At 44.5% G+C, this 26,439-nt stretch overlaps 1 protein-coding gene across 1 annotated transcript in view; it reads right to left on the reverse strand.

Annotated features, from left to right (window-relative positions):
* The window catches only part of KDM1A (lysine demethylase 1A), a 39,901-nt gene extending 14,853 nt beyond the window's left edge, over positions 1-25,048 (reverse strand). The window contains exons 1-7 of the mRNA XM_040337123.1: positions 24,576-25,048; positions 10,734-10,899; positions 7,156-7,298; positions 5,573-5,651; positions 5,405-5,497; positions 4,451-4,557; positions 2,284-2,365 (exon numbers count right to left, since the gene is read on the reverse strand). Coding sequence (XP_040193057.1) covers positions 2,284-2,365; positions 4,451-4,557; positions 5,405-5,497; positions 5,573-5,651; positions 7,156-7,298; positions 10,734-10,899; positions 24,576-24,887 — 982 coding nt within the window. The 5' untranslated portion in view covers positions 24,888-25,048. The remainder of the gene's footprint in view (positions 1-2,283; positions 2,366-4,450; positions 4,558-5,404; positions 5,498-5,572; positions 5,652-7,155; positions 7,299-10,733; positions 10,900-24,575) is intronic.
* Between the last annotated feature and the right edge of the window lie 1,391 nt (positions 25,049-26,439).

Raw genomic sequence — 26,439 nt, forward strand, 5'->3', positions numbered from 1 at the left:
TCAATCACTTAGTCTCTGAATAGGAACGCCCACCCCCGCGGGATTCACTACCTGGAAGCCTGAGGGGAAAATACCTATACTACGGCATGTAAACCGAAAAAAAATAAAAAAAATAACAGCATACTGTACATGTCGGCAGTATGCTGGATTGAATGGTATAAACTTGTTTTTAGGGTGAACCTCCACTTTAAAGCGGAAGTTCCACTTTAAGTAAATTTCTGGAACAGCATTATGCAAAACTGCCATGTGATACCCCAGCAGAATTGTGAAGAGTCCTCTAGTCTAGAGTGTAGTGACTCAAGGTATCATAACCTCAAAAGATTTGCATGAAATTTGCCAGTTTACTTACATCACATCTAATTCATATTATTTAACAAGGTCTTTAACGTTCTTACAATACTGGTTAGCTACTTTTACAAATGTCACTTTAACATGGGAGAATACCCATGTATAATAAGGCTTTCCTATGGGCACAGTAAATATTTCATAGAATGTGCACCATGTAGGAGATATTTACTTTAGATTCAGCTGGTGAATGTATGCGCCGTTCCTTCAGAGCCGTGCCTTTAACAGCAACTCCCACGTACAAGATGTCTTTGCCGGCTCAGCCATTCAGGATTGCCGAAGCCTACAACCCCAGAAAGCAGACGGGGTGAAGATGGAAGCGCCTTCAGTGGTGGCAGTGTGCCACTGGAGAGCTTTGTTTTCAGGCAAGTCTGTCATAATGTGCTAGTAGGCCCAATTATTATTATTTTTTTTATTTGATGCGGTTTACTACCGCTTTAAAAACCTGCAATATTTTAATTGCCTAATGTATGAGTTTATTCGATAAAAACCTTTAGTGAAATGTCAGTTATAAAGGAAAATAAATCCAGATTAACCCTTGTAAAAGGTATCCCATTGACTGCAGTGGTAGGATGGTAGGAATATAATGCTTTGAGATGATCAGGTTAGCAGGCAAAAAAAAAAAAAAAGTGTGCTCTGAAAGCTGAACTCCGGATAAAACACTAAATACAATGAACTTGTTGCAATTCTGTCTATATAATCCTAACACCCCTTTCATACCGAGGTGCTTTTGCACTAAAAATAGCACCTGTAAAGTGCCTCTCAAGCCACCCAAGTGTGAAATCCTGAGGGCTGGGGCTGGATGCAGGCAGCATCTTTGGTGGCGGTGCGGGAGCAGCGTATACACCGCCCCTGCCATTAAAATCAACGGACAATGCTTAGGAAGTGCCTGAAAAGCGTTTCGGCAGCGGCTTTTAACCCTTTCCTTGGCCGCTAGCAGGGGCCGACGTCCCCCGGCGTGAAAGTAGCTCAAGACATCTTTGCCATGCAGCCCAACCATACCTGGCAAGGCGGAAGATCAGATTTTTCTCTGATGCAGTTCAATAGCACTTACAGGTCTTGTGCCTTCCTCTACAATTCTTCCGTGAGGGCTGGAGGTGAAGATTTTATTATGGTTTACGATTTGAATTTGTCGTTTTTATAGTACTGTATGTTGGTATTATGTTAATTATCATTTGGTGTAATGCTAGAGAAAGTGGTGTATTATTTGCATTTCGGTAGTTTGATGATCTGTTATTTTTTAATCCGTTTTATTTATTCTAGGCTGCATTTTAAAAATTGTATGGATTGTTTATTAGATTGTAGTTTATTTGTTTTCTTTGGTGCCAATGGCTGTTATTGGAAATGTTATGTTTTGCTCGGTTCATTGTTAAAAAATCTTGTGTTGTCTTTGTTGTGTGTCTCATGTGTTGCAATAATTTCCCATTTGGGATTAATAAAAGTATTCTGAATGTGAATCTCCCTATAAGCAGCAGGCAGATAAGCTTGACTCTGCTCTCTCCTCCCATCAGACTGCTCCTTGCACTGAAGCACAACTGACTGGCTTTATGCTGCTGCTTGCTCCTTCAGTTTGGGGGTCTGCTACACAGTACTGTAAAAGGCAGATCCCATTTCCAAATAAAGTACTTAAAACTGCTTTAATTTAATAAATGTTATCAAGGATGCACACATGAATACAGAGCGGTGTTTACGCTTTTATTTAGCTTTAATTCTCTATTTACAAGAATCATTATTACAGTACAAACCAAGAGAACACCGATGCTCAGTTGCCTGTCTATGCTTTTTATATCTGGAGTTCATCTTGAAAAGTGGTTTGTTACTATAGCCAGATTGAGCTATGCTTTGACATGTTTACATGAAACTCCCAACTGCTGAGATTCTGTCAGTGGGCCAAGTATACTATATACAGTATATATTAACGACACAAAAAAAACTTACCAAGTCCCGTGACCACCATTGCACCTAAATCAGCAACATAACTTCCCTTACGGAATGTGGCAACTCTTCCTCCAACACGGTCCTATGTAACAGAAAGCTAGAATGTTACTACAATGATGTGTAGCACTGACCTGCCAAAGGTCACAACAGCCCTCATCACAAGTCTGTAGTGGACCCTAAACCTTAGAACTCATCCTGTCAGCTTGGATGAGCTGTCAAAGTATGGGGACCACACAAATCATAGGCTAGGAAGAATGAAAACTTTTCAATCACAGATTCCTTTAAAGGCTCTACCATGTTACTCTGCCAGGACTCACACTGATAGCTTCCACACCTAGCTCATTATAAACGTGTTTATTTTGCACTATTACTCATAGGGCACCCCATTGATTTCACGGGCTGCCTCACACACGGCAAAGTAGCTCATTGAGCTTTTAGCTACGTTCCAGTTTGCACTTTTTTTCCACTGCGTTTTTGCGCATTGAAAAATGTGCGTGCTTGCCGTGTTTAGGGTGTCATGAAGAATGAATGGCACTGTAAATGCAATATGTGGGTTTAGAGCATTTTAAAAGCACACAAATTTGTGTGTTTTTACAATATATGTAGGTGTGAATGGATTGTAACAGAGCGAACCGATTTGGGGGTGTCATTAACTTTTAATTGAAACTCCCAGCAGTTCGCATAGGGAAGTGTGAACTGCCACTGGGAGACATGCGATGTGGGAATCCGCAGTGGATTCGCGGGGATCCCGCATCGCAGCCGTGTGAACCGAGCCTTAAAGTTGATTTAGATTCCGTAACGTGGATGAGAATCTAGGGAGGGATAAGAAGAGGGACAAAGTAAACAAAACAGCACTCCTTGACATAATCAAATTGATACCAGGTACGTGGGTACATTGGCTAATGATCCGGAGCCACTCCAAAGGCCACATTCCCTCCAGCAAGCGTCAGGTACAGATAGATAAATCCTAGCAAGCTTAGAGGGAACCCTATACCACCGGGTGAATATCTTAAAACTATTTTCCTTCATTTTCGTGTCCACAAACTTGTATGCGTTAGAAGGTAGAAATAGTCCAACTGTGTTTTGGTAAAGACATGCTGAAAGTCTCTCTCCCACTCCCTTATGTAGATAGGTTTGCCCCTGCTCTCCAACGACTGCAGCATCTCACACAATACCAATTTATAGCATAAGGAATCGCAGAGGTAGACATTCACCTGTTAAGGTGCGATTCAGGTGCAAATTTTTACTTGAAATTACACCTGAACTGATTAAAAAAAAAATACAGGACTCTTGAAAAAAATGACTGTGGCTGGGCCAGGCATATGTGAACCGGCACCAAAGAAAGCCAGTTTGGTTCAAATGTCATGCGAATCGGATGCAGTTCAAAATGCATCCAATTCACACATGTAAACTGAGCCTTAAAGTTCCAGTACAAATATAGAGGTCCACTAATATACAAACTTCTGATTTAAAAAAAAAATGATACAATAACAGGATTAAAATGCACCGTGTTCAGATTTGTAACATGTGCATTCCTTACAGATCTGAACACAGCTGTATGTTAAATAATGGGCCCATGGTGACAGCTCTGTAACCTGGAGCTGTATTCAGTGGCAAAAAAAATAAAAAAGAAGAAAAAAAACACCCTACATACATAAACACACACAAAAAAAAGTCATCTACAGCCACACAGTCTGCATATGGACCATATTTAATGTACGCATGTAAAAGTTTGTGCCAACAGTTACATGCGCACAGCAATTATGGACTGCCTGCTTCCTGGCAACCGAGCACCCTATGCAGCAGGTCCTGCATGCATCTTGGCAATAGAGGACGCTAGCGACAGGAGCTGCCATTTCCATACAGTTGTGAAGGGACAATGATATTGGCCATGCTTATGAGCTGTATATTCACCATGCTGGACCAAACAATCATTTGAATACAACACTATGCATGACCAATCAAACGTGAGTCCCACTGTAGCTTCTGGGGGAACATTATGCTTGCACAGTAAAACGGAAGTTCCTAACAAAAGATCCAAGGCAGAGGTGAACTTCTATTGCATGCAGCATAAACATTAAAAATCAGTTTTGGACCTTATTTCTAGTGTAAAGAATTATACTTCACATACAAAAAATTTTTTAAATTATATATATTTTCTACTTACCCTTGCTTCTAAAACAGTAACATCCATGCCAAAACTTTGCAACTGGCGAGCTGCAGCCAATCCAGACACTCCAGAGCCAATGATTATTACTTTCCCTGTTTTCTTGACTAATAAATTAAAAGAAAAGAGCAGTCAAACATCACAAACATAGGTGGTATTACATAAAGCAATGTCACATTATCAAGAACTTGGCTCAGACTGGATTCAAACTCTTCCATCCGTCAGGCTTTGAATTCATTTATGTGTTAATTGACATTAATTTAGTAACTTTGTCTAAGCCATCAGGGTTCTATCCAAACGCTAAAAAAACATTTTGGATGGGATTTGAATTTGAAATCAGCACAGAAAAGCTGCTTTATCTATTGATGCAGCAAGCGCAGAATGGTTTCTGCAAAATGACTTGTAGAAAATACGGCCAGACATAGTAATCAGGCAGTTTTACAGCCACCCAAACCACTTTTACTACATAGCCAGCAGTAAATATGTTTACATGCCAACACTGCCACCATCACAATAGTAAGGTTGGCAGCAGCAAAAAAGAGTTGAAGGACAAGTTCGCCTTTTGGAACACATTCCACACATTTTTAGGGTGCAACATGTTCCAGTAGCCACAAAGGCTGTTGGTACTTGTAGTTTTCACATTTACAGAAATGATACGGCCAAGTGGGCAGATCCCCCGCTCACTGTCAAAGAGGATCAGGGGCTGCTGCATCTGTAACAGGAATTGGGGAGAGAAAACCTCTAGATGAACACAGTGCTGGACTGTACAGCACTCAGATAGTTGATCTTTTTATTACTACACTTGGTCATAACAATTGTAGCATAAATTAGATTGTAAACATACCATGGTGATTGTGGTGTTCTGAAAAAAGAGCTCATTAACATTTTCCTATTGCCAAATAAAGAGCCATAAGAGATGGAGAGACAAAAATGAGAGAAAGTCTGACTACTTACCAGGCAAAGGTTTCAGTCTTTTGTAAATACCAAAGTTGATTAACCCATGCCTTTCCAGATAGCAGTGTATTCTGTGAACCAGCACAGAGTCACCTAAATAACACAACCTTGTTAGTCTATTGCAAACATGTGCACTGCCATTTCCACAATGGGTTAAACGCAACTTACTATTATAAGGCGCTTCCAGCTGCTGAAGGGTTGCCTCAAACGTTAGCTGAACTTTTGGATTGTCTAACCACAACTGCAACTTTAATGAAAGAGAAGACAAATGGAATGGAAGTGAGAAAGAAGTCCCCCTGTTCATCTACAGTGAGGGAAACAAGTATTGGATCTCCCCCCGATTCTATACCTTTGCCCACTGACAATATCCATAAAACACATTTCGAAAAAGGTATAAAATTGATTTGCATTTTAATGAGTGAAATAAGTATTGTATCCCCTAACAATTAGCAAGATTTCTGGCTCCCAGGTGTCTTCTATACAGGTAACTAGCTGAGATTAGGAACACTCTTAAAGGGAGTGCTCCTAATCTCAGCGTGTTAACTGTATAAAAAAAAATAAAAAATAAAATCTATCCACAGACGCAATCATTCAGATTCCAATCTCTCCACCATGGCTAAAAACAAAGAGCTGTTCGAGGATGTCAGGGATAAGATTGTAGAACTACACAAGGCTGGAATGGCCTACAAGACCATCACCAAGCAGCTTGGTCAGAGGGTGACAACAGTTGGTGCAATTATAAAAAAAAAAAAAAAAAAAATTCTAAAAATATAAAAAAAATAATAATATGTGGAGGGAGCCAAAGTTTCGGGTTACCAAAATGTCAGCCTCAAAACCTTAATGACTTGAAGATCTGGTGGGAAACTGAATGATTCAGAGGAGATCTGGGTGAAAGTGTTGTGGTCAGATGAGACAAAAAAAAAAAATCTAGCTCTTTGGCATCAACTCAACTTGCCGTGTTTGGGGGGGGGGGGAGAGGAATGATGACTATGACCCCAAGAACACCATCCCCACTGTCAAACATGGAGATGGAAACATCATGCTTTGGGGGAATTTTTCTGCCAAGGGGACAGGACAACGGACCATCAAATCTTGGGCGAGAACCTCCTTCGCTCAGCCAGGGCATTAAAAGGGGGCGTGGATGGGTATTCCAGCATGACAATGATCAAAAACACACGACCAAGGCAGCAAGTGGCGCAAGAAGAAGCATATTAAGGCCATGGAGTGGTCTGGCCAGTCTCCAGACCTTAATCCCACAAAAATGATGTGGAGGGAGCCAAAAGGTTCGAGTTACCAAACATCAGTCTCAAAACCTTAATGACTTGGAGAGAATCTGCAAAGAGGAGTGGGACAAAATCCCTCCTGAGATGTGTGCAAACCTGGTGGCCAACTAAAAGAAACTTCAGATCTCTGTGATTGCCAACAAGGGTTCTGCCACCAAGTACAAGTCATGTTTTGCGAAGGGGTCAAATACTTATTTCACTCATTAAAATGCAAATCAATTTATAACTTTTTTGAAATGCGTTTTTCTGGATTTTTTGTTATTCTGTCTCTCACTGTTAAAATAAACCTCCCATTAAGATTATAGGCTAATCATTTCTTTGTCAGTGGGCAAATGTACAAAATAAGCAGGGTATCAAATACTTTACCCTCACTGAATTACAATAAAAAAAAAAAAAAAAAAAAAAAAAAAAAAAAAAGGAAGGACGGGCTTCATGGCATATACAGATTAAAACTTTTGTTCCACTTACTGTGCGATTCCGGATGTAAAGGAAGACCTTCTGAGTTGGCTGTGGGCCGCTGATGATATCCGGGAAGCATGCTGCCTCTTGAGATGTCATCCTGTCATGCGGAAGTCTGCTCTGAAAAGCTGCACCTTCTACACCTGAATATACTAAATGAGGTTTGCATAAAGCAAATCTGTCAAAACCGGTGGGAAAGCATATATTTTTCAATACACATATATTTATATATATATATATATATATATATATATATATATATATATATATATATATATATATATATATATATATATATATATATACACACACACACACTTAGACCTGGTTCACACATATGCAGTTTGCTTTTGATCCATTTCTGCTGTGCGTTATTCACATGTTTGATGAGTTTTGCATTTTTTTATGCTTTTTTTGCATTTAAAAAAATTCCCTGATTCTTTCCAAAAATACAGCAGCTGAAAAAAAGCATAGATGTGAACGTGTCTCAAAGAAAGCCATGTTAAATGGACGGTAGTGCAATTTTTCTTTGCATTTTGCAAAAACACACACACACACACACACACACACACACACACAGGTGTGAACCAGGCCTTCGTTATTTATTCTGTAGTTATGTAAAAATGATTATATACAGATTGAGTAAAAAGTCACTTTATTAAATCAGCCTTAAGAAAGAAAACTGAAAAGGTGTTTCACTTTATATACCCAATGACGTGCAGATGAAATAAACAGGAAGCTGCTTTTCAAGTGCCTAGATAATTGAAGAGAATATTCCCTTAATTTATTCAGTGAAGAGTCAACTCCTTGAGGCTGGTTTCACATGGGCGTTCTCCATAAAGTTGCATTCACCTGCTTAGCAGGGGATCTCCCCGCTGAGCAGGCGGATGACAGGTCCATGTACCCTCCGCTATGCAGAGCGGACTCAGTCCCTGCTGTTCCTCCATGGGGCTGTTGGATGGAAACTGATCACCTGTTTGTTTCCATCCGACCGTCATCTGATCAGATCCGCAGTTTTTTGGCAGACAGGATCGGATTTCAGCAAACACAAGTCTGCTGACATCTGCTGCTCCACAGAGAGCTATAGATGGTCTGATCAGGTCTGCCTGAAAAGGTGACCCGATAGGACACCCCATGTGAAACCAGCCTTAGGGTTCTTTCACACAGGTGGCTATAAAAAAAAAAAAAAAGTGACCGAGCTGGTTTTTCTGCCGACCAACCTCCCATCTGCCTATACAAATGCTAACATTACATTCTGACAGGACTATAAAAGAAGATGTGTAAAATATTGAAATAAAGGATAAGGCACTATGCATGTTCAAAAAAACATATCACAAGAATATATGTACAATAACATCAAACATAAATGTGTACACTGGTAAAATAAATTAAATTGTCATAATAGCAAGCAAAAAGTCGATGAGTGATAAATCCCAACACCAAATAGAAGTGCTCCGAAATAAAACTTTTAGTGCCATCGCTGCTTTGCATTGCAGTGATGGGGCACCGCCTGTCAAAAAACAGCATTTCCCAGTCACAGAACACACCCTAATGCCTCCTGAATGCCTGCCAACCACTGCTATACCACCTTCCAAAAAGTGATCCAAGCATCGCTTTTTAGAGGGCAGTAAGCATTGCCGCCTGTCTGAAAGAAGCCTTAGTAAATCATTCTGTAATAGAGCAGCAACAAAAAGGAGTAGTGCAATGTGTACGAGTAAGCCAACTTATCAGAAAGCACAACTACTGTGTAGCTTTGCAATGCTGGATGCAGATTCAGAAAAATCCCCCCCAAAAAAAAAAATAATATGGCTGTCTCAAGTACATGCTATAATATAATTACAAACTATATACAGAAACAAGGTTTTTAACCACTTAAAAGGAAAAAAAATGTTTTGCTGAAATGACTGTTTACAGGGTATGGAGACATAATAGTTAACGGATTCCTTTTAAAAATTATTAAAAATAGATAAAAATCAATCATATAATGTGCCTCTAGTTTCGTTTTTGCATGTTATCCTGCCTGCCTGCTAGACAGAGCCATAGAGAAGTGATGGTTTGGAAAATGAAACTAGAAGCTCCCAGTACTGTGGTCATCAGGAAACAGACAACCAGGAAGTGTCCAGAACAGAGAGAAATTACAGCAACATCAGAGCAAAAACGAACAATGAGGACATGTAACCAGAACTGCAGTAAGGTAAAGGAAGCCATTTAGCTAAAAAAAAAAAAAAAAAAAAAAAAAAAAGTTTCCTTTAGTGACCCTTTAAGGACCGCTCACTGTATATATACACACATGTAATTTTTTTAAAGATGGATATCTCGGTAACGGCAGCAGCCGCTGCCACAACCAAGATAACCATCTCTTCAGTGAGCGGTCCTGTCAACGATAACTATGGTCTCCGCGGCGGATTCGCCGCAAGATCACCGTTATCGGCGGCGGGAGAGGGGCCCCCCCCCCCCGCCGCTTACCGGAGCCGTCGGCAGCGGCGGAGGCCATCGGGTCCTGTCCTCTGCTCGACTGGGATACGAGTGAGGGCAAGATGGCCCCCACCCGTCCCCATAGCAGGGCGGAAGCGACGTCAAAACGTCACTTCCGCCCATGCTTCTTAAAGCAATATTTTCTGGTTGTCATTTTTTCAAAATGACAATTATTATTTTTTTTGCATTGTAGTCTAAATATGGGATCTGAGGTCTTTTTGACCCCAGATCTCATATTTAAGAGGACCTGTCATGCTTTTTTCTATTACAAGGGATGTTTACATTCCTTGTAATAGAAATAAAAGTGATCAATTTTTCTCTTCTTTTTTTTTGTGTAAAAATTAATAAAAATAAATAAGAAAACAAAACAAAAACATTTTTTAAAGCGCCCCCGTCGAGCTCACGCGCAGAAGTGAACGCATACGTGAGTAGCGCCCGCATATGAAAACTGTGTTCAAACCACACAAGTGAGGTATCACCATGATCGGTAGAGCGAGAGCAATAATTCTAGCCTTAGATCTTCTCTATAGCTCAAAAGATTAGCCTATAGAATTTTTTAAATGTCGCCTATTGAGATTTTTAAGGGTAAAAGTTTGACGCCATTCCACGAGCGGGCACAATTTTGAAGCGTGACATGTTAGGTATCATTTTACTCGGCGTAACATTATCTTTCACAATATATAAGAAAATTGGGTGCTCTCATTCTGTGTGCCCCAATCAGAGCTCTGTACTACAGCTCAGTGTTAGCCATTCAGAGTGACACACAACCAACACAAGAGAGGCACGGAGCCACTGCTGTAGAGGGGTAGTAGAAAAGGCTTTTGTTCTGTCCTTCTTGTGCTGGGAACAGCTGCACATAGCGTTGTAGTATAGAGCGGGAGTGCGCACATTGCTGGGCCTCACACACGACTAACTCTCTGGGCAGCCCAATTAGAGGACAATTGAAAAAGGAAAAACACTGAGGGGAAAAATAAATGCACGTGTTATTTTTTTTCTGGTTTAAGAAATAAAGCGGACTTTTATACCACTTTAACCTGTTATAAACTAGACATTCTGATGAACAGTAAAAGGCATTTGTCACTAGGAAGAAACCTAATACAGTTAAAGATTACCTGAGGGCTCTTCAGGCTCACTTTCAGGCTCTTCCTCAGGAGGAGCTATGGGAGGGGGTGGGGGGACCTTCTTCTCCCTCTCAGCCTTTGCATTCCTCTCCTCTTCTGAATAATACTCATCTTCTGAGAGATTGGCAAGACTCTCGTCCATCTCTCTGTACTCGACCTGCAAAAATGAAGCACCAAACTGTAATACTGCCATTCAATGAAATGACATTCCTTTTTTTTTTTTGTGACTAGTCCCAGTTAGCAGCAGCCAGACGCCAGGACTGGCACCCAAATGGATCCAAGCTCCCAAAAAAGGTACCATGAGGGAAAGGTCAGAAAAACATTATAAAAAAAGAAAAGAAAAAAAAAAAACACATACCGACATAACCTTTGTAAAACTGCCATACAAACCATTTTGACGCTTAATGTTGATATAAAACCACCCTTCTGTCCAATCTGCAATTGCAAAGTTGTCAAATGTCATTTCTGGCGGCATTCTTTACACCAACACCCCCATAAATCTAACTACTGCCTTTGTGTTTGGTTCACCGCTTTTTTTTTTTTTTTTTTTCAAAGTATGAGATCCAAGTCAAGTTTTGGGTACAACACACAATAAATGTTCACACACAACTTTTAAAGGGATGCAGATACTTCAGGTTTTACATTACAACACTGACTGTTCCAAGGTGGTTATAATTTATTATACAAAGTATTATGATTATGCATTTGTCTTTAGAAGGATGCTCAGATTCAGAATCCATGTGACGAAGGACACTTTTTTTTTTTTTTTTACAGGGAAAAGGGTGTGCAAAATGTTTTCTAACATTAAGCAATGTATGCATTTCATCTACAGATGATTTTTTTTAAGTGATGTTACATTAAAGTGGTATGAAACCCAAAAACTAGAGGTGCATCGAATGGAAATTTTGGTGTCCAAACTTCAGGATGTACTTGGCTGAAACCGGAAAAAAAAAAAATCTATATACGTTATAATTGCATTTAACCTTAATTAAATATCAAGAATTTAAAGCAGAGTTCCACCCAAAAATGGAACTTCCACTTTACGTGCAGGTGACACCCCTGAAATGCCACATTTGGCATGTCATTTTTTTGGGGGGGGGGGGGGGGTTGGGGTAGCGGATACCCTGTTTATAGACGCCCAGTGTGTGCCCGGCTGTGAAGCCACAGCTGGGCGCCCACAGTAAGAATGCCAGCGCCGGGGAGAGGAGTGGGGCTTTTTATTGAAGAGATACTGCATGTCTGTCCTGCAATAAAATCCTACATGCTTGCGGTTTGTTCCACTTTAAAAATGGTAATCAGTACCTTACCTTCTAACAATGCAAAGCACGGCACTACACACTAGACACAAGCCAAAACAGATTGTTTTAGTATGCAGGCTGGTGTGAACAAGCCCTTTAAAGATGAACCCATTGGGCCCCATCCAGCTGCAGTGAATCCCAACTTCCTGGAGGGAAAATGTCACGGGCCCGGCATCAGTGAGAACATATATGGCCTCAGGGTTGGTGGTCAATAGGAAGAGGATTATTCCCCCTATTAGTAGGAGGAATAGTATCCCATCATTGGTATCAGTGGATAATATAGTGACCCATTGTTGGTGTCAATAGGAGGAATAGTGCCTCATGTCAGTGGGAAGATTTGTGCCCCGAGGGCTGGATAAAGGCTAGCAAAGGGCCACATCTGGCCCTCGGGCCGCAGTTTGGAGACCCCTGTTCTAAGGCCCTAGTCACACGACCAGCCCAATTGGGTGTCCGTTTTTCAGGCAGCAGACCAGTTCAAATCCTTATTCCTACTGTGTGGAGCAGTGGATGTAAACTAAATTGTTTCTCATTTACACCTGCCTACCTCCAATTTAGCAGAAACAAAGTGGACCTTTTCCCCTTCATCTGGCCAGATGGGACCAAACGGCAGTCGGGTGAAAACAGACAGGCAGTCCCGTATACATCCGACTACCCATAGAGCAGAGCGGGCTGTGCCCGTGTCCACTCTGCATAAATGGAGCAGACATGGACCTGTCATCCACCTGCTCAGCTCAACGGGGGGGGGGGGGGGGGGGGATTAGTGGACGGACCCCTGCTGAGGAAAAACAGATCCAGCCCATGAAAGGGGCCTAAAACTTTTCGTTTCTTTTACCCCAAACATTATAGTAAGCAATGAAAGTCTGGCACAGACTTGTAATTCCAGAACAGATATCACAGAAGGTTGCTCATTCGGACCAATTTTTATATATATTTTTTTCAGAGACCGCAAGAGTTTCTTGGACTGGAGGAGGGGATCCCTTTTCATAACAATCTGGAGCATATGCAAATTGAGACCATGATAAACAAAATTCTCTGGTCTGATGAAACAAAGATTGAAGTCTTTGGCCTGAATGGCAAGCATCATGTCTGGAGGAAACCAGGCACTGCTCATCACCTGGCCAATACTATCCCTACAGTGAAGCATGGTGGTGGCAGCATCATGCTGTGGGGAGGTTTTTCAGCGGCAGGAACTGGGAGACCAGTCAGGATCGAGGGAAAGAGTAATGTAGCAATGTACAGAGACATCCTAGATGAAAACCTGTTCCACAGCACGCTGGACCTCAGACTGAAATGAAGGTTCTTCTTCCAATAGGACAACGACCCTAAGAACAGCCAAGATAAAAAGGAGTGGCCCAGACTTGAACATCTCTGGAGAGACCTGAAAATGACTGCACCGACACTTCCCATCCAAACTGATGGAGCTTGAGAGGTCCTGCAAAGAAGAATGGGAGAAACTGCCCAAAAATAGGTGTACCAAGCTTGTAGCATCATACTCAAAAAAGACTTGAGGCTTTAATTGGTGCCAAAAGGTGTTTTAGCCATGACTAAGCACTGATCGCAGTGCGAAACGCGTAGGCTGTATGCCACCCTTTGCTGTTATTTTTAGTGCATTTTCCACCTATTTTTTAAATAAAGACAACCTAAGGTTTTTTTTCGAGGTGCGGCTGTCCATCCTTTCAACTTCTACATTTTGTTTCAACAAAGTACTGAGCAAAGGCTGTGAATACTTATGTACATTCTTTTTTTCGTTTGTTTATTTTTGCAAAGATTTCAAACAAACTTCTTTCACGTCGTCATTACCGGAGATTGTTTGTAGGATTTTGAGGAACATTATGAATTGAATCCATTTTGGAACAAGGCTGTAACATAAAATGTGGAAAAAGTGAAGTACTGCGATACTTTCCGAATGCACTAGACAGCCGTGGCCAAAAGTTTTGAGAATGACACAAATCATTTTCAAAGTCTGCTGCCTCAGTTTTTACTTCGGCAATTTGCATACACTCCAGAATGACACGAAGAGTGATCAGATGAATTGCAATGTCCCTCAAATCCCCCCAAAAGAATTCCACTGCATTTGTGAAGAAGGCTTTAGGGGGCCCCAAGAAAGTCCAGCATGATTGGATGATAAAAAATAAATAAATCAGCAGAGCTTCCCCTCATTTCATATCTACAGCAACTGCACTTCCAAACGTAGTTTGCACTTGTAGTGCAAAGTGGATTTGCCTTTAGTAAATAATCCTCCTTTGGAGGATGGTCTGGTGTCAAGAAGGGCAGTTAAGAATCCACCTCTTGGAAGTAAAATCATCAGGGACAGACTGATATTCTGCAAAGGGTACAGGAATTGGACTGCTGAGGACTGGGGTAAAGTCATTTTCTCTAATGAATCCCCCGATTGTTTGGGGCATCCCAAAAAAAAAATTATAAAAAAAAAAAAAATAAATAAAATTGTTCCAGAGAAGAAAAAAGGTAAATGCTACCACCAGTCCTGTGTCATGCCAACAGTAAAGCATCCTGAGACCATTCATGTGTGGGATTGCTCCTCAGCCAAGGGAGTGGGCTCACTCACAATTTTACCCAAGAACACAGCCATGAATAAAGAATGCTCCAAAAACATCCTCCCCCAACCACCCAAGAACAGTTTGGCGATTAACAATGCCTTTTCCAGCATGATGGAGCACCTTGTCATGAGGGAAATATGATAACCAAGTGGCTTAGGAAACTAAAAACAACAACATTTTGGGTCCATGGCTTGAAAACTCCCAGACTTTTGACCATTGAGAACTTGTGGCCAATCCTCAAGAGGCGGTTGAACAAAAAACCCCACAAACTCCAAGCATTGATTATGCAAGAATGGGCTACCATCAGTCAGGATGTGGCCCAGAAGTTGACTGAAAGGACGGCTCAACACCGCAAATATTGACTCTCTGCATAAACGTCATGCAATTGTCAAAACACTGAAGCACAGACTTTGTGAAAAGTAATATTTGTGTCAATGTCAAAACTTTTGGCCAGGGCTGTACATGAGGGGAATGTTCATGCGGAATGGTCACCCAGTCAGCACCTCTACCTAAGCAATCTGACATCATCCCTCCAGTACACACATGTAGCACCGACAATGTTACAGCAAAGGATAATGTTTTCAACCCTTCCTTATATTTATGCATGCCAAATATTCAAATAACAGACGTTTTCCTCCACTAGAGGTCCATTTAGGATTTCCCCATCAAATTTTGTAAGAACTCTTACATCAGCACAATAAAAGCTACTTACTACAGTCTGACTGGAAATCCTTTGCACAGGCCATTTCAAACAGTAAACAAGGTAGCATAGAGAAGGTATAGTAACATGCTTCGAGTCTCTTGTGCAACCAAATCCAGCGATTTAACGGTTTCAAAAAACAGTTCCATTCCTGTCATGCAGGGAATGCCAAGTGGCACATTTGCTTTTGCTCTTAACCCAACTATCAGGGCATGAAATGTCTGGTGTCATAACTGATCACATGTGCAGCATCATGGCAGTTGATTCCTTGACTGCACATGCACATGTACTGCAGCAGGGCGACCAGGCTGCACGGAATGTACCTGTACGTCATTTCATGCACGAGAAACTGAGGGTGTGCATGTGCCCACTGGAGCCAGCAGACTCGATGTCCAACGGCCACCCGCGATCGCTCCACAGAGAGGCAGAACGGGGGAATCTGCCTATGTAAACAAGGCGGAACCCCATCCAGCGGACTACATTAAGATCTGCTGCTCCTAGCAATCAGCAACAGTGATCTGTGTTGTCTCAGTGAGCCCATCCCCCACACAGTTCAAACACACACTAAAGGAACACAGTTAACCTCTTCCCTGCCAGTGTCATTTATACATTGATCAGTGCATATTTTTTTTTTAGCACCGATCACTGCATTGGTGTCACTGGTCACCAAAAAGTGTCACTTAGGCCTCATGTACACTGCTGCTGGTAACTGGATGTTTAGGAGCAGTTGGACGTTGAGATAGAGAGATAGTGAGAGATAGAACAACAACAACAAAAATATCCCCCAAAAAAAACAACAAAAAAAAAAAAGTTATAAACCGATTTGCATTAAAATGAGTAATATAAAGTATTTGACGCCTTTGGTTTCTTAGTGGCAGAACCCTTGTGGGCAAGGTCAGACATTTCTTGTAGCTGCCCACCAGGTTTGCACACATCTCAGGAGGGATTTTGTCTCACTCCTCTTTGCAGATCATCTCCAACTCGTTAAGGTTTCGAGGATGACGTTTGGTAATCCGAACCTTCGGCTCCCTCCACATATTTTCTATGGGATTAAGGTCTGAAAACTGACTAGACCACTGCAGGACTTCTTCTTGAGCCACTCCTTTGTCGCCTTTTATGTCATTGTCGTGCTGGAATACCCATCCACAACCCATTTCCAATGCCCTGGCTGAGGGAAGGAGGTTCTCACCTAAGATTTGACGGTATATGGCCCTGTATATCGTCCTTCTACGCAGTGAAGTTGTTCTGTCCCTGTAGCAGAAAAACACCCCCAAAGCATAATGTTTCCACCTCCATGTTTGTAGGTGGGTCATAGGTAGCATCCCTCCTCCTCCTCCAAATACGGTGAGTTGAGTTGATACCAAAGAGCATGATTTTGGTCTCATCTGACCACAATACTGTCACCCAGTTCTCCACTGAATCATTTAGATGTTCATTAGTACACTTCAGATGGGCCTGTATATGTGCTTTCTTGAGCAGGGGGACCTTGGAGGCAGTGCAGGATTTCAGTCCTTCACGGCGTAGTGTGTTCCCAATTGTTTTCTTGGTGACTATGGTCCCAGCTGTCTTGAGATCATTGACAAGATTCTCCTGCGTAGTTCTGGGCTGATTCCTCACCGTTCTCATGATCATTGAAAACCACGAGGTGAGATCTTGCATGGAGCCCCAGACCGAGGGAGATTGACAATTATTTTGTGTTTCTTCTATTTCCAGGGGGGAAAAAAAAAAAAACGCACCAACTGTTGTCACCCTCTCACCAAGTTGCTTGGCAAGGGTCTTGTAGCCCACTTCAGCCTTGTGTAGGTCTACAATCTTGTCCCTGACATCCTTGGACAACTCTTTGGTCTTGGCCATGTTGGAATCTGAATGATTGATTGGACTGACACCTGGGAGCAAGAAATCTTGCTAATTGGTAAAAGGGAATCAAATACTTATTTCACTCATTAAAATCACTCACTGTTAAAATAAACCTACCATTAAAATTATTTGCCAACTGATCATTTCTTTGTCAGTGGGAAAACGTACAAAATCAGCAGGGGACCAAATGACACCCCCCCCCCCCTCACTTGTATGTTACACGAAATAGTTTATAGTCGTGTCTAGGCAGTCGAGTTAAGCATTGTTTTTTTTAAAGCTAAAAAAGCATTCAGAACGGATGTTCAGAGGCATTTCAAATGCCAAATGCTAGCAACAGCCTGTGAACTCCTCTAAAACGCAGTATTTTGCATTTATTAGCATTTTCATTCATAGGCGTTTTTAATGGGGAATCATTTATTAACATTTGTAATGGTAAAAAAAAACAGGCTAGATAGATTTCAAACGTCCAGTTTACATAAAGCCTTAGGGTCAGATTCTTCCGCTGCATGGTCGCAGACCCGCTAAAAATCGCAGATCGCCATTACCAGTAAAAAAATAAAATACATTTAAAGTCCCTAAAACTATCCCCTATTTTGTAGACACTATAACTTTTGCGCAAACCAATCAATACGCGCTTATTGGGATTTTTTTGACCAAAAATATGTAAATGAATACATGTTGGCCTAAACTGATGAATAAACTTGTTTTTTTTCCCCCTTTTTGTTTGGATATGTATTATAGCAGAAAGCAAATTATTTATTTTTTCCCCCCAATTGTCTATCCTTTTTTTGTTTATAGTGCAAAAAATAAATACCACAAAAAGAAAGCTCTATTTGTGGGGGAAAACTACATCAATTTTGTTTGATTACAGCGTCGCGCAATTGTCAGTTATGATGGTAATGATGTGATCACTTTGACCAATGTAAACAAACAGTCATGAATGGCTTCCATTCAAGAATGTTTTGCCTCGTATTGTGATGCTGTGATTAGCCCACAGCTATCACATGGTAGCTGACTCAATTACAGCACCCTGTACCTTGTGATTAACTGTAGCCAATCACAGATTACAAGCCATCATGAATAAAAGCCATTCATGACATCTAAAACTATTGCTTACAACAGTGATCATCATGGTTATAAGCAGGGGCGTCGGGAGGGGGTGGCTAGAGGGGGCTGGAGCCCCGAATGTGACCCGAAAAGCCCAGAGTCTCATGCTGGCCGGTCTCCATTGATCGCCGCTCACTCAGGGCAAGCACCGGGACCGATCTGATCCCAAGCGCCTCCAAAATGTGTCCGAGTGCCATAGCAGGTCCCGCCTTCTGGAGCCTGCGCAACGCCTATGATGGACATCCCACTGGTCCACAGCCGGGACTGCGGGAAGTCCATAGGTGCTGCAGGCTCCAGAAGGCGGCACATCCCCGCTCTGCGCGCGGCGGCTCTCCAGGCTCCTTGGCTCTCCTCGGAGGAGGACTGACAGAATGACTGACTGACTGCCTGCTGTGACACCGCACACCACAGCTGAGGTAGGTCAGACAGTGTATGTAACAGGTCAGGTAAGTCAGTGTATGTAGGTCACTACCATCCTTGTATGTAGATTAGGTAGGTCACAGCCCAGCCAAAATAAAAAAAGCCTGCATCACATACAAAACAACCCCCCCCCCCCTCCCGGTTTCCAGCCTTGGACTTCGGGCTGAAGCCCCTGGTCTTTTTGCCACCTAGCAACGCCCCTGGTTATAAGCAAGAAAAAAAAAATCCCTGATTAAACCCCCTCCGCCCGATGACTGGCTGCAAATCAGTATCCCTGATCGCCGCCACACCACTTCTATGATCACGCTCTGCACTGGTGACAGCATGTAAAAAAAAAAAAAGGATAAGGGTATTTTTGTCCAACTTGGGAGATTTCCTATAACTTCCTCTGCTTATTAAACATAAGGATGTCAGAGAAAATCTCTTCAGTTGTCACCATTACACAACCAGAAGCTTACAAAGTGTTGAGTAGGGTACTTTACTACAAATGATCAGAAAACCTGAGGAAAAAATACAGATTTTGAAGCGATCATCCGATAATCTGATCGTTGGGGCACAGCTTTCGAGAACTGATCACGACTGGTAAGGCAAGAATATCCAAAAGGAAAAGCAGAAAATTCTCTTTTACAATAGCAAACAAACGATTTCCGAGTAATTTATTAGTATAGTATTTGTACAAAAAAATAAAATGTGTGACCAAGACCACGCACGCTCGGAAATTAAAGAATACATGACATCACTCTCAAATTTGTATTTTGTCGTACGAGAATTTTCAGAACTTTACTAAGCTTTTGGTTTTCAATACGAGACAAAAATTGGATGATTATTTGTCCGATATTCTGACTGTGTGTACTGGGGCAAGTGTTACGCCATGTTCCTCATCCCTTAGACCTCTTTCACATTGAGGCGTGGAGCCGCGGTGACGGTATAGCCGCGCTATTTGTAGCGCCACTATACCGTCGTATTTACCGCGATATTCGGGCGCTAGCGGTGAGGTTTTAACCCCCACTAGCGCCCGAAAAAGGGTTAATACCACGGTTTCCCATTGATTTCAATGGGAAGGCGCGGTATAGGAGCGGTGAACACACCGCTCCTATACCGCAGTAAAGATGCGGCTAGCAGGACTTTTGGAGCGCTCCTGCTAGCGCACCGCTTCAGTGTGAAAGCCTTCGGGCTTTCACATTGAACACTACAGGGCATGATTTTTCATGCGGTATAGCAACGCTATTTTTAGCGCTGTACTGCATGAAAAATGCCTCAATGTGAAAGGGGCCTAAGTGTTTAACCCTGGCAGTGTGGGAAGACCACAAGCTCAGCTTCTTTTTCAATGACTGCAGTTGGGATTTAAATGACATTTACAAGTGGACTCCTCTATTTCCTACATTCCCATTTAGATCTTTCATACAAATTGAAGATGTGTATGTATTGCTTGCTTTCTTTTTGGTCAGCTGGTAAGCTAAACGAAAAAAAAAAAAATGGATTCCTCCATCTGCACAGGCGAGGAATGTGGCGGAATCCTCCCCGCTGTGACGTTGTATTCTGACAGTGGGACGGAATACACTAATCAGCATCTGCAGCCATTGAGCAATGAAAATGGCCGTTCTACAAAACTCGGTCTGACTGACTTCTGTCCAACACGGATGGCCACACAGATCGAAGATCGGCGGCTCCCTGGGGAACCGCACACATTTCACATGGTCTGTACCCACCCTTAGGACAATCATACGTGGTTTGACATATGGCCAGTTTAGCAGAGACCGCTGAATTCTGATCCACATACGGCCATTGCGGTTTGTACACAACATGATCTACCGATCGACTTTTGTTCAACTGCACTGCTGGAAAGTGTCTGATCGATCAGCGCTGCGGAATATAGACCAGTGGTCTCCAAACTGCGCCCATTTGCTTGCTTTTATCCAGCCCTTGGGGTATTATTCTTCCCACCATCAGCAACAATGGGACACTATTCTTCCCACTGACTGGACACTATTACTGACACAGATGGCGTAGGCACCATTCCTCCCCCGTGACACCATTCCTCCCCCGTGACACTGATGTCGCCATTCCTCCCCGCTGACACCATTCCTCCCTGCTGACACCGATGGCGCCATTCCTCCCCCGTGACACCATTCCTCCCCTGTGACACTGATGGCGCCATTCCTCCCCGCTGACACATTCCTCCCTGCTGACACCGATGGCGCCATTCCTCCCCCGTGACACCGATGGCGCCATTCCTCTCCCGTGACACCATTCCTCCCCGCTGACACCATTCCTCCCCGCTGACACCATTCCTCCCCGCTGACACCATTCCTCCCCCCTGACACCATTCCTCCCCCGTGACACCATTCCTCCCCCGTGACACCATTCCTCCCCCGTGACACCATTCCTCCCCCGTGACACCATTCCTCCCCCGTGACACCATTCCTCCCCCGTGACACCATTCCTCCCCCGTGACACCATTCCTCCCCCGTGACACCGATGGCGCCATTCCTCCCCCGTGACACCGATGGCGCCATTCCTCCCCCGTGACACCGATGGCGCCATTCCTCCCCCGTGACACCGATGGCGCCATTCCTCCCCCGTGACACCGATGGCGCCATTCCTCCCCCGTGACACCGATGGCGCCATTCCTCCCCCGTGACACCGCTGACACCATTCCTCCCCGCTGACACCATTCCTCCCCGCTGACACCGATGGCGCCATTCCTCCCCCGTGACACCGATGGCGCCATTCCTCTCCCGTGACACCATTCCTCCCCGCTGACACCATTCCTCCCCGCTGACACCATTCCTCCCCGCTGACACCATTCCTCCCCGCTGACACCATTCCTCCCCGCTGACACCATTCCTCCCCGCTGACACCATTCCTCCCCCGTGACACCATTCCTCCCCCGTGACACCATTCCTCCCCCGTGACACCATTCCTCCCCCGTGACACCATTCCTCCCCCGTGACACCGATGGCGCCATTCCTCCCCCGTGACACCGATGGCGCCATTCCTCCCCCGTGACACCGATGGCGCCATTCCTCCCCCGTGACACCGATGGCGCCATTCCTCCCCCGTGACACCGATGGCGCCATTCCTCCCCCGTGACACCGATGGCGCCATTCCTCCCCCGTGACACCGCTGACACCATTCCTCCCCGCTGACACCATTCCTCCCCGCTGACACCGATGGCGCCATTCCTCCCCCGTGACACCGATGGCGCCATTCCTCTCCCGTGACACCATTCCTCCCCGCTGACACCATTCCTCCCCGCTGACACCATTCCTCCCCGCTGACACCATTCCTCCCCGCTGACACCATTCCTCCCCGCTGACACCATTCCTCCCCGCTGACACCATTCCTCCCCGCTGACACCATTCCTCCCCCGTGACACCATTCCTCCCCCGTGACACCATTCCTCCCCCGTGACACCATTCCTCCCCCGTGACACCATTCCTCCCCCGTGACACCGATGGCGCCATTCCTCCCCCGTGACACCGATGGCGCCATTCCTCCCCCGTGACACCGATGGCGCCATTCCTCCCCCGTGACACCGATGGCGCCATTCCTCCCCCGTGACACCGATGGCGCCATTCCTCCCCCGTGACACCGATGGCGCCATTCCTCCCCGCTGACACCATTCCTCCCCGCTGACACCGATGGCGCCATTCCTCCCCACTGACACAGATGAGGCGCTAATCCTCAAATTTTGGGTGGCATCGGCCCAAAAGTTTGGCCAGCTTTGTTTGACTGGAAAAGGTCTGCTGCCCGGTATTTTGTGGCGGGGGGTGGGGTGTAATGTTGCATGCACCCCCTCCCCCCCAGTCCGAACACAATAACACAGCAGAGACGATTGCTGTACCAACATGGGATTGTTAGTACAGCAGCTGACAGTAATGTGTACGAGGGCAGGTTTTGGCCCTCCTGCGTGCCTTTCCTTTTTATAGTTATATTGCCACAGCCAGCACAGCGCCATAGTCCTGGGCCACAATAGCTTGTATTATGTGACCAGCGGGGGGCGCTGCCATAGACAAGGCTCCAGTCACTATAGAATATTAGGAGAACGGGCCCCTTGCTATGTAAGAAAAGCTGGGAGCCGTGCTCAGGCCCAGCCCTTTGTTACATCTCCTCTCCTTCTAATGGGCCCATTGTTCCCTGTAGCAGATGGTGCACAAAGCCAGGAAGTGAGCAGCACCACGGCCACTGCAGTCACATCACATGGCCCATCTGCAGCACAAGGTCACATGACCTAACACAGCTGGGAGCAAGACATCCAATCAGCAGCCTGACCTACAACCAAGGCCGTTACCCATAGCAACCTTTCACCAATAGGATTGCATTGTCACGTTTACCGGCCAACAGGCAAAGACATCCCACTCACTGATCCATCTACTTTCCCACAGATTATATGTTCAGGACATTGACAATCAAATACAACCAATCCATGGTGTGTGCCTGCAAAACAATCGTTCAAATCAGATCCTTGCGTGTATGGCCACCAAAAATACACAAGGACAACACCAAACTAATCCAATCACATAGGCCCTTGTACAATCAGATTGTATAGTGTATGGCCACTATAGGGGGTTCCACAAATACACAAGGACAACACCAAACTAATCCAATCAGATTGTATAGTGTATGGCCAACCAAAGTGCGCTTCTATTTCATTACATGATGGAGATGCGATTCCATCTCATCTCCCTCCCGATGGCTTTACATTGCCTCAATCAACGATTGCTTTCCATGAACAACGGAGAGTCTTTGCTCATCAATACGATTGTACAGCAGATTACATGGTGGAAACCGATACGCCATCAATAACGTACCGACACAAATGACATCCACTTCCGTGTGTGTGTGTGGGGAATACCCATCACATGGGCTGTCAGATAGAAAATCCGTATTACTATCCCAACAGATCCACCAGGAATCAAGGATGTATGTACAGAGAAGAACTAGTATACAATCAGATTGTATAGTGTGTGATCAGCATAAAAATATATATGATCAGATTGCACAGCCTCTTATGGTAGCCTCACACCGTACAATCTTATTTATAATAGCCACACAATAATATTTGTATGCTGCTCATACTCCATACAATCTGATTGTACAGTGTGTGGCCAATATAAAGGGGATGGTCCAATCAGATTGTACAGTGTGGCCAATATAAAGGGGATGGTCCAATCAGATTGTACAGTGTGTGGCCAATATAAAAGGGGATGGTCCAATCAGATTGTACAGTGTGTGGCCAATCAGATTGCACAGTGTGTGGCCAATATAAAGGGGATTGTCCAATCAGATTGCACAGCCTCTTATGATGGCAACACACACTATACAATCCGATTGTAGCAGCTTTGCCATAACGGCCACACACTGTACTATCGGATTGTATATTATTTTTATGCTCTATATAATCTGATTTACCAGTCTGTGTTCAATATAAAGGGGATGGTCCAATCAGATTGCACAGTGTGTGGCCAATACAAAGGGGATCCTTCAATTTGACCAGTATGTGACAAATTTTAAGGTGATCGTCCAATCAGATTGTAGTATGTGGTGAATATGAAGGTGATCGTCCAATCAGATTGTAGTATGTGGTGAATATGAAGACAATCGTCCAATCAGATTGTACAGTGTGTAGTGAATATGAAGGGGATCGTCCAATCAGATTGTAGTGTGTGTAGTGAATATGAAGGGGATCGTCCAATCAGATTGTACAGTGTGTAGTGAATATGAAGGGGATCGTCCAATCAGATTGTAGTGTGTGTGGTGAATATGAAGGGGATCGTCCAATCAGTGGTGAATATGAAGGCGATCGTCCAATCAGATTGCAGTGTGTGGTGAATATGAAGGGGATCGTCAGTGTGTAGTGAATCTCATGGAGATCGGCCGATGCTCTCACCTTGGCCCTCTTCCTCCGGCTTGTCCTGCGCCCCTCAGGGGTCTCCGGTTGTCCCCCATGGTCTCGGTCTCGATCTCCCCCTCCCCCACCCGCCATGATCCCGGGTACAGGGGGCGGCCCGGGGGAGGTCCTCTCTTTCTTCCTAGGGGTTCTCTCTAGTGAGGTGCCGGTGTCCGGGGAAGCCATGATCCCGGAGGAGGAAGAAGACGAGGATGAAGATGATGATGAGGAGGAGACAGATATAGGGACAGGGGGCTGAGACTCGGCTCCGTTCTCGCCCCCGCTGGACTCTGGCTTCTTTGCGGCTAACATTGGGAATAGATGGCGGCTCCGGAGTAGAGAAGAGGAGGGGAGGGCCCGGGGGAGCAGAGGGGGTGGGCTCTCTCTCTGGGAGCGGATATACACCGGCGGACAGAGCTTTGTGTCTGCGGGCACGGCGAGCAACACGGCTGTCTGGAGCGGGAGCGCGCCGCCTGCTCTCACACTCCGCCCCCCCCCGCAAGCTCCGCCTATTCGCGCTGTGCGCCCTTCCTCACCTGCAGTCTCCGCCGCGGTCGCCCCTCCCCTCAGGGTATCAGTGGCTCCATACCACGTGACTGTGTGTACAAGCTGCAGTTCTCTCAGTCGCCTCTAGTCAGTGCCCGCATTGGGCTCTCTAGGACTCGGATGGCCATTATAGTGTATATGTATGCAACAGCAGACAGAAAGCGTGATAAACCCCCTGCCAGGTTTGCATTTGGGGAGATTTGTAATTACTTCCTGTTTCTGGAACCCAACAGGAAGTAAGAGGCCAATTATCTGGAATTCCCCTCCCTTCCCTGCGCTATCACACACTGAAAGCTACTTGTTTTAGCTTTGGGCAGAGTTGTAGGGTTAAAGACTGGCCAGCACCTTCCCTCCTGGGGACTGCTGGGAGATATTCCCTTGTCCCATCACCATCTTCACCAGGACAATCAGACAGGGATTCTAATCCTTCCCTGCTCTATCACACACTGAAAGCTACGCGTTTTAGCTTTCAGCAGAGTTGTAGGGTTGGAAAGGGTTAAACCCACCTCTTTTCCTGTTCTGGTGACAACAGTACAGGGTGCAATTTCCTGTCACTTTCCACCCATAGAGGTGCAGGCATCCATTCTGCCCTGTAGGTGGCACTGTGCTGATGCAACAGAACAAGGGGAGTCTATATACAGTATATAGAGTGTGTGGGGAGGTGCATGCATCCATTCTGCCCTGTAGGTGGCACTGTGCTGATGCAACAGAACAAGGGGAGTCTATATACAGTATATAGAGTGTGTGGGGAGGTGCATGCATCCATTCTGCCCTGTAGGTGGCACTGTGCTGATGCTACAGGGCAAGGAGCGTCTATGTACAGTATATATAGTGTGTGGGGAGGTGCAGGCATCCATTCTGCCCTGTAGGTGGCACTGTGCTGATGCTACAGGGCAAGGAGCGTCTATGTACAGTATATATAGTGTGTGGGGAGGTGCAGGCATCCATTCTGCCCTGTAGGTGGCACTGTGCTGATGCTACAGGGCAAGGAGCGTCTATGTACAGCATATATCAATACAAAATAATGCCAGGGGATTTGCTGTGCATATCAGTAAAATGCACGCATGTCCAAATGCTGGAAATCCATAAGGATGAGTGGATTCTGTGTATGTCCATAAGATGTGTGAATGTCACAGGTGAGTGACCAAGATCTTCTGGTATATGGTAAAGTCTTACAGTCCACACCAACAATCCAATACTGAGCACTGCAAGATAGGTGGAACTCTAGGCTGCATCAAAGATGATGTTGTCTCACGCTTATACAGTCTCCAGAGACAACTTGCCTATATCTCTGTATTGCCCATAAGGCAATGTGTGC

This window comes from Rana temporaria, chromosome 2, assembly GCF_905171775.1.
Source record: "Rana temporaria chromosome 2, aRanTem1.1, whole genome shotgun sequence".
Classification (NCBI taxonomy): domain Eukaryota; kingdom Metazoa; phylum Chordata; class Amphibia; order Anura; family Ranidae; genus Rana; species Rana temporaria.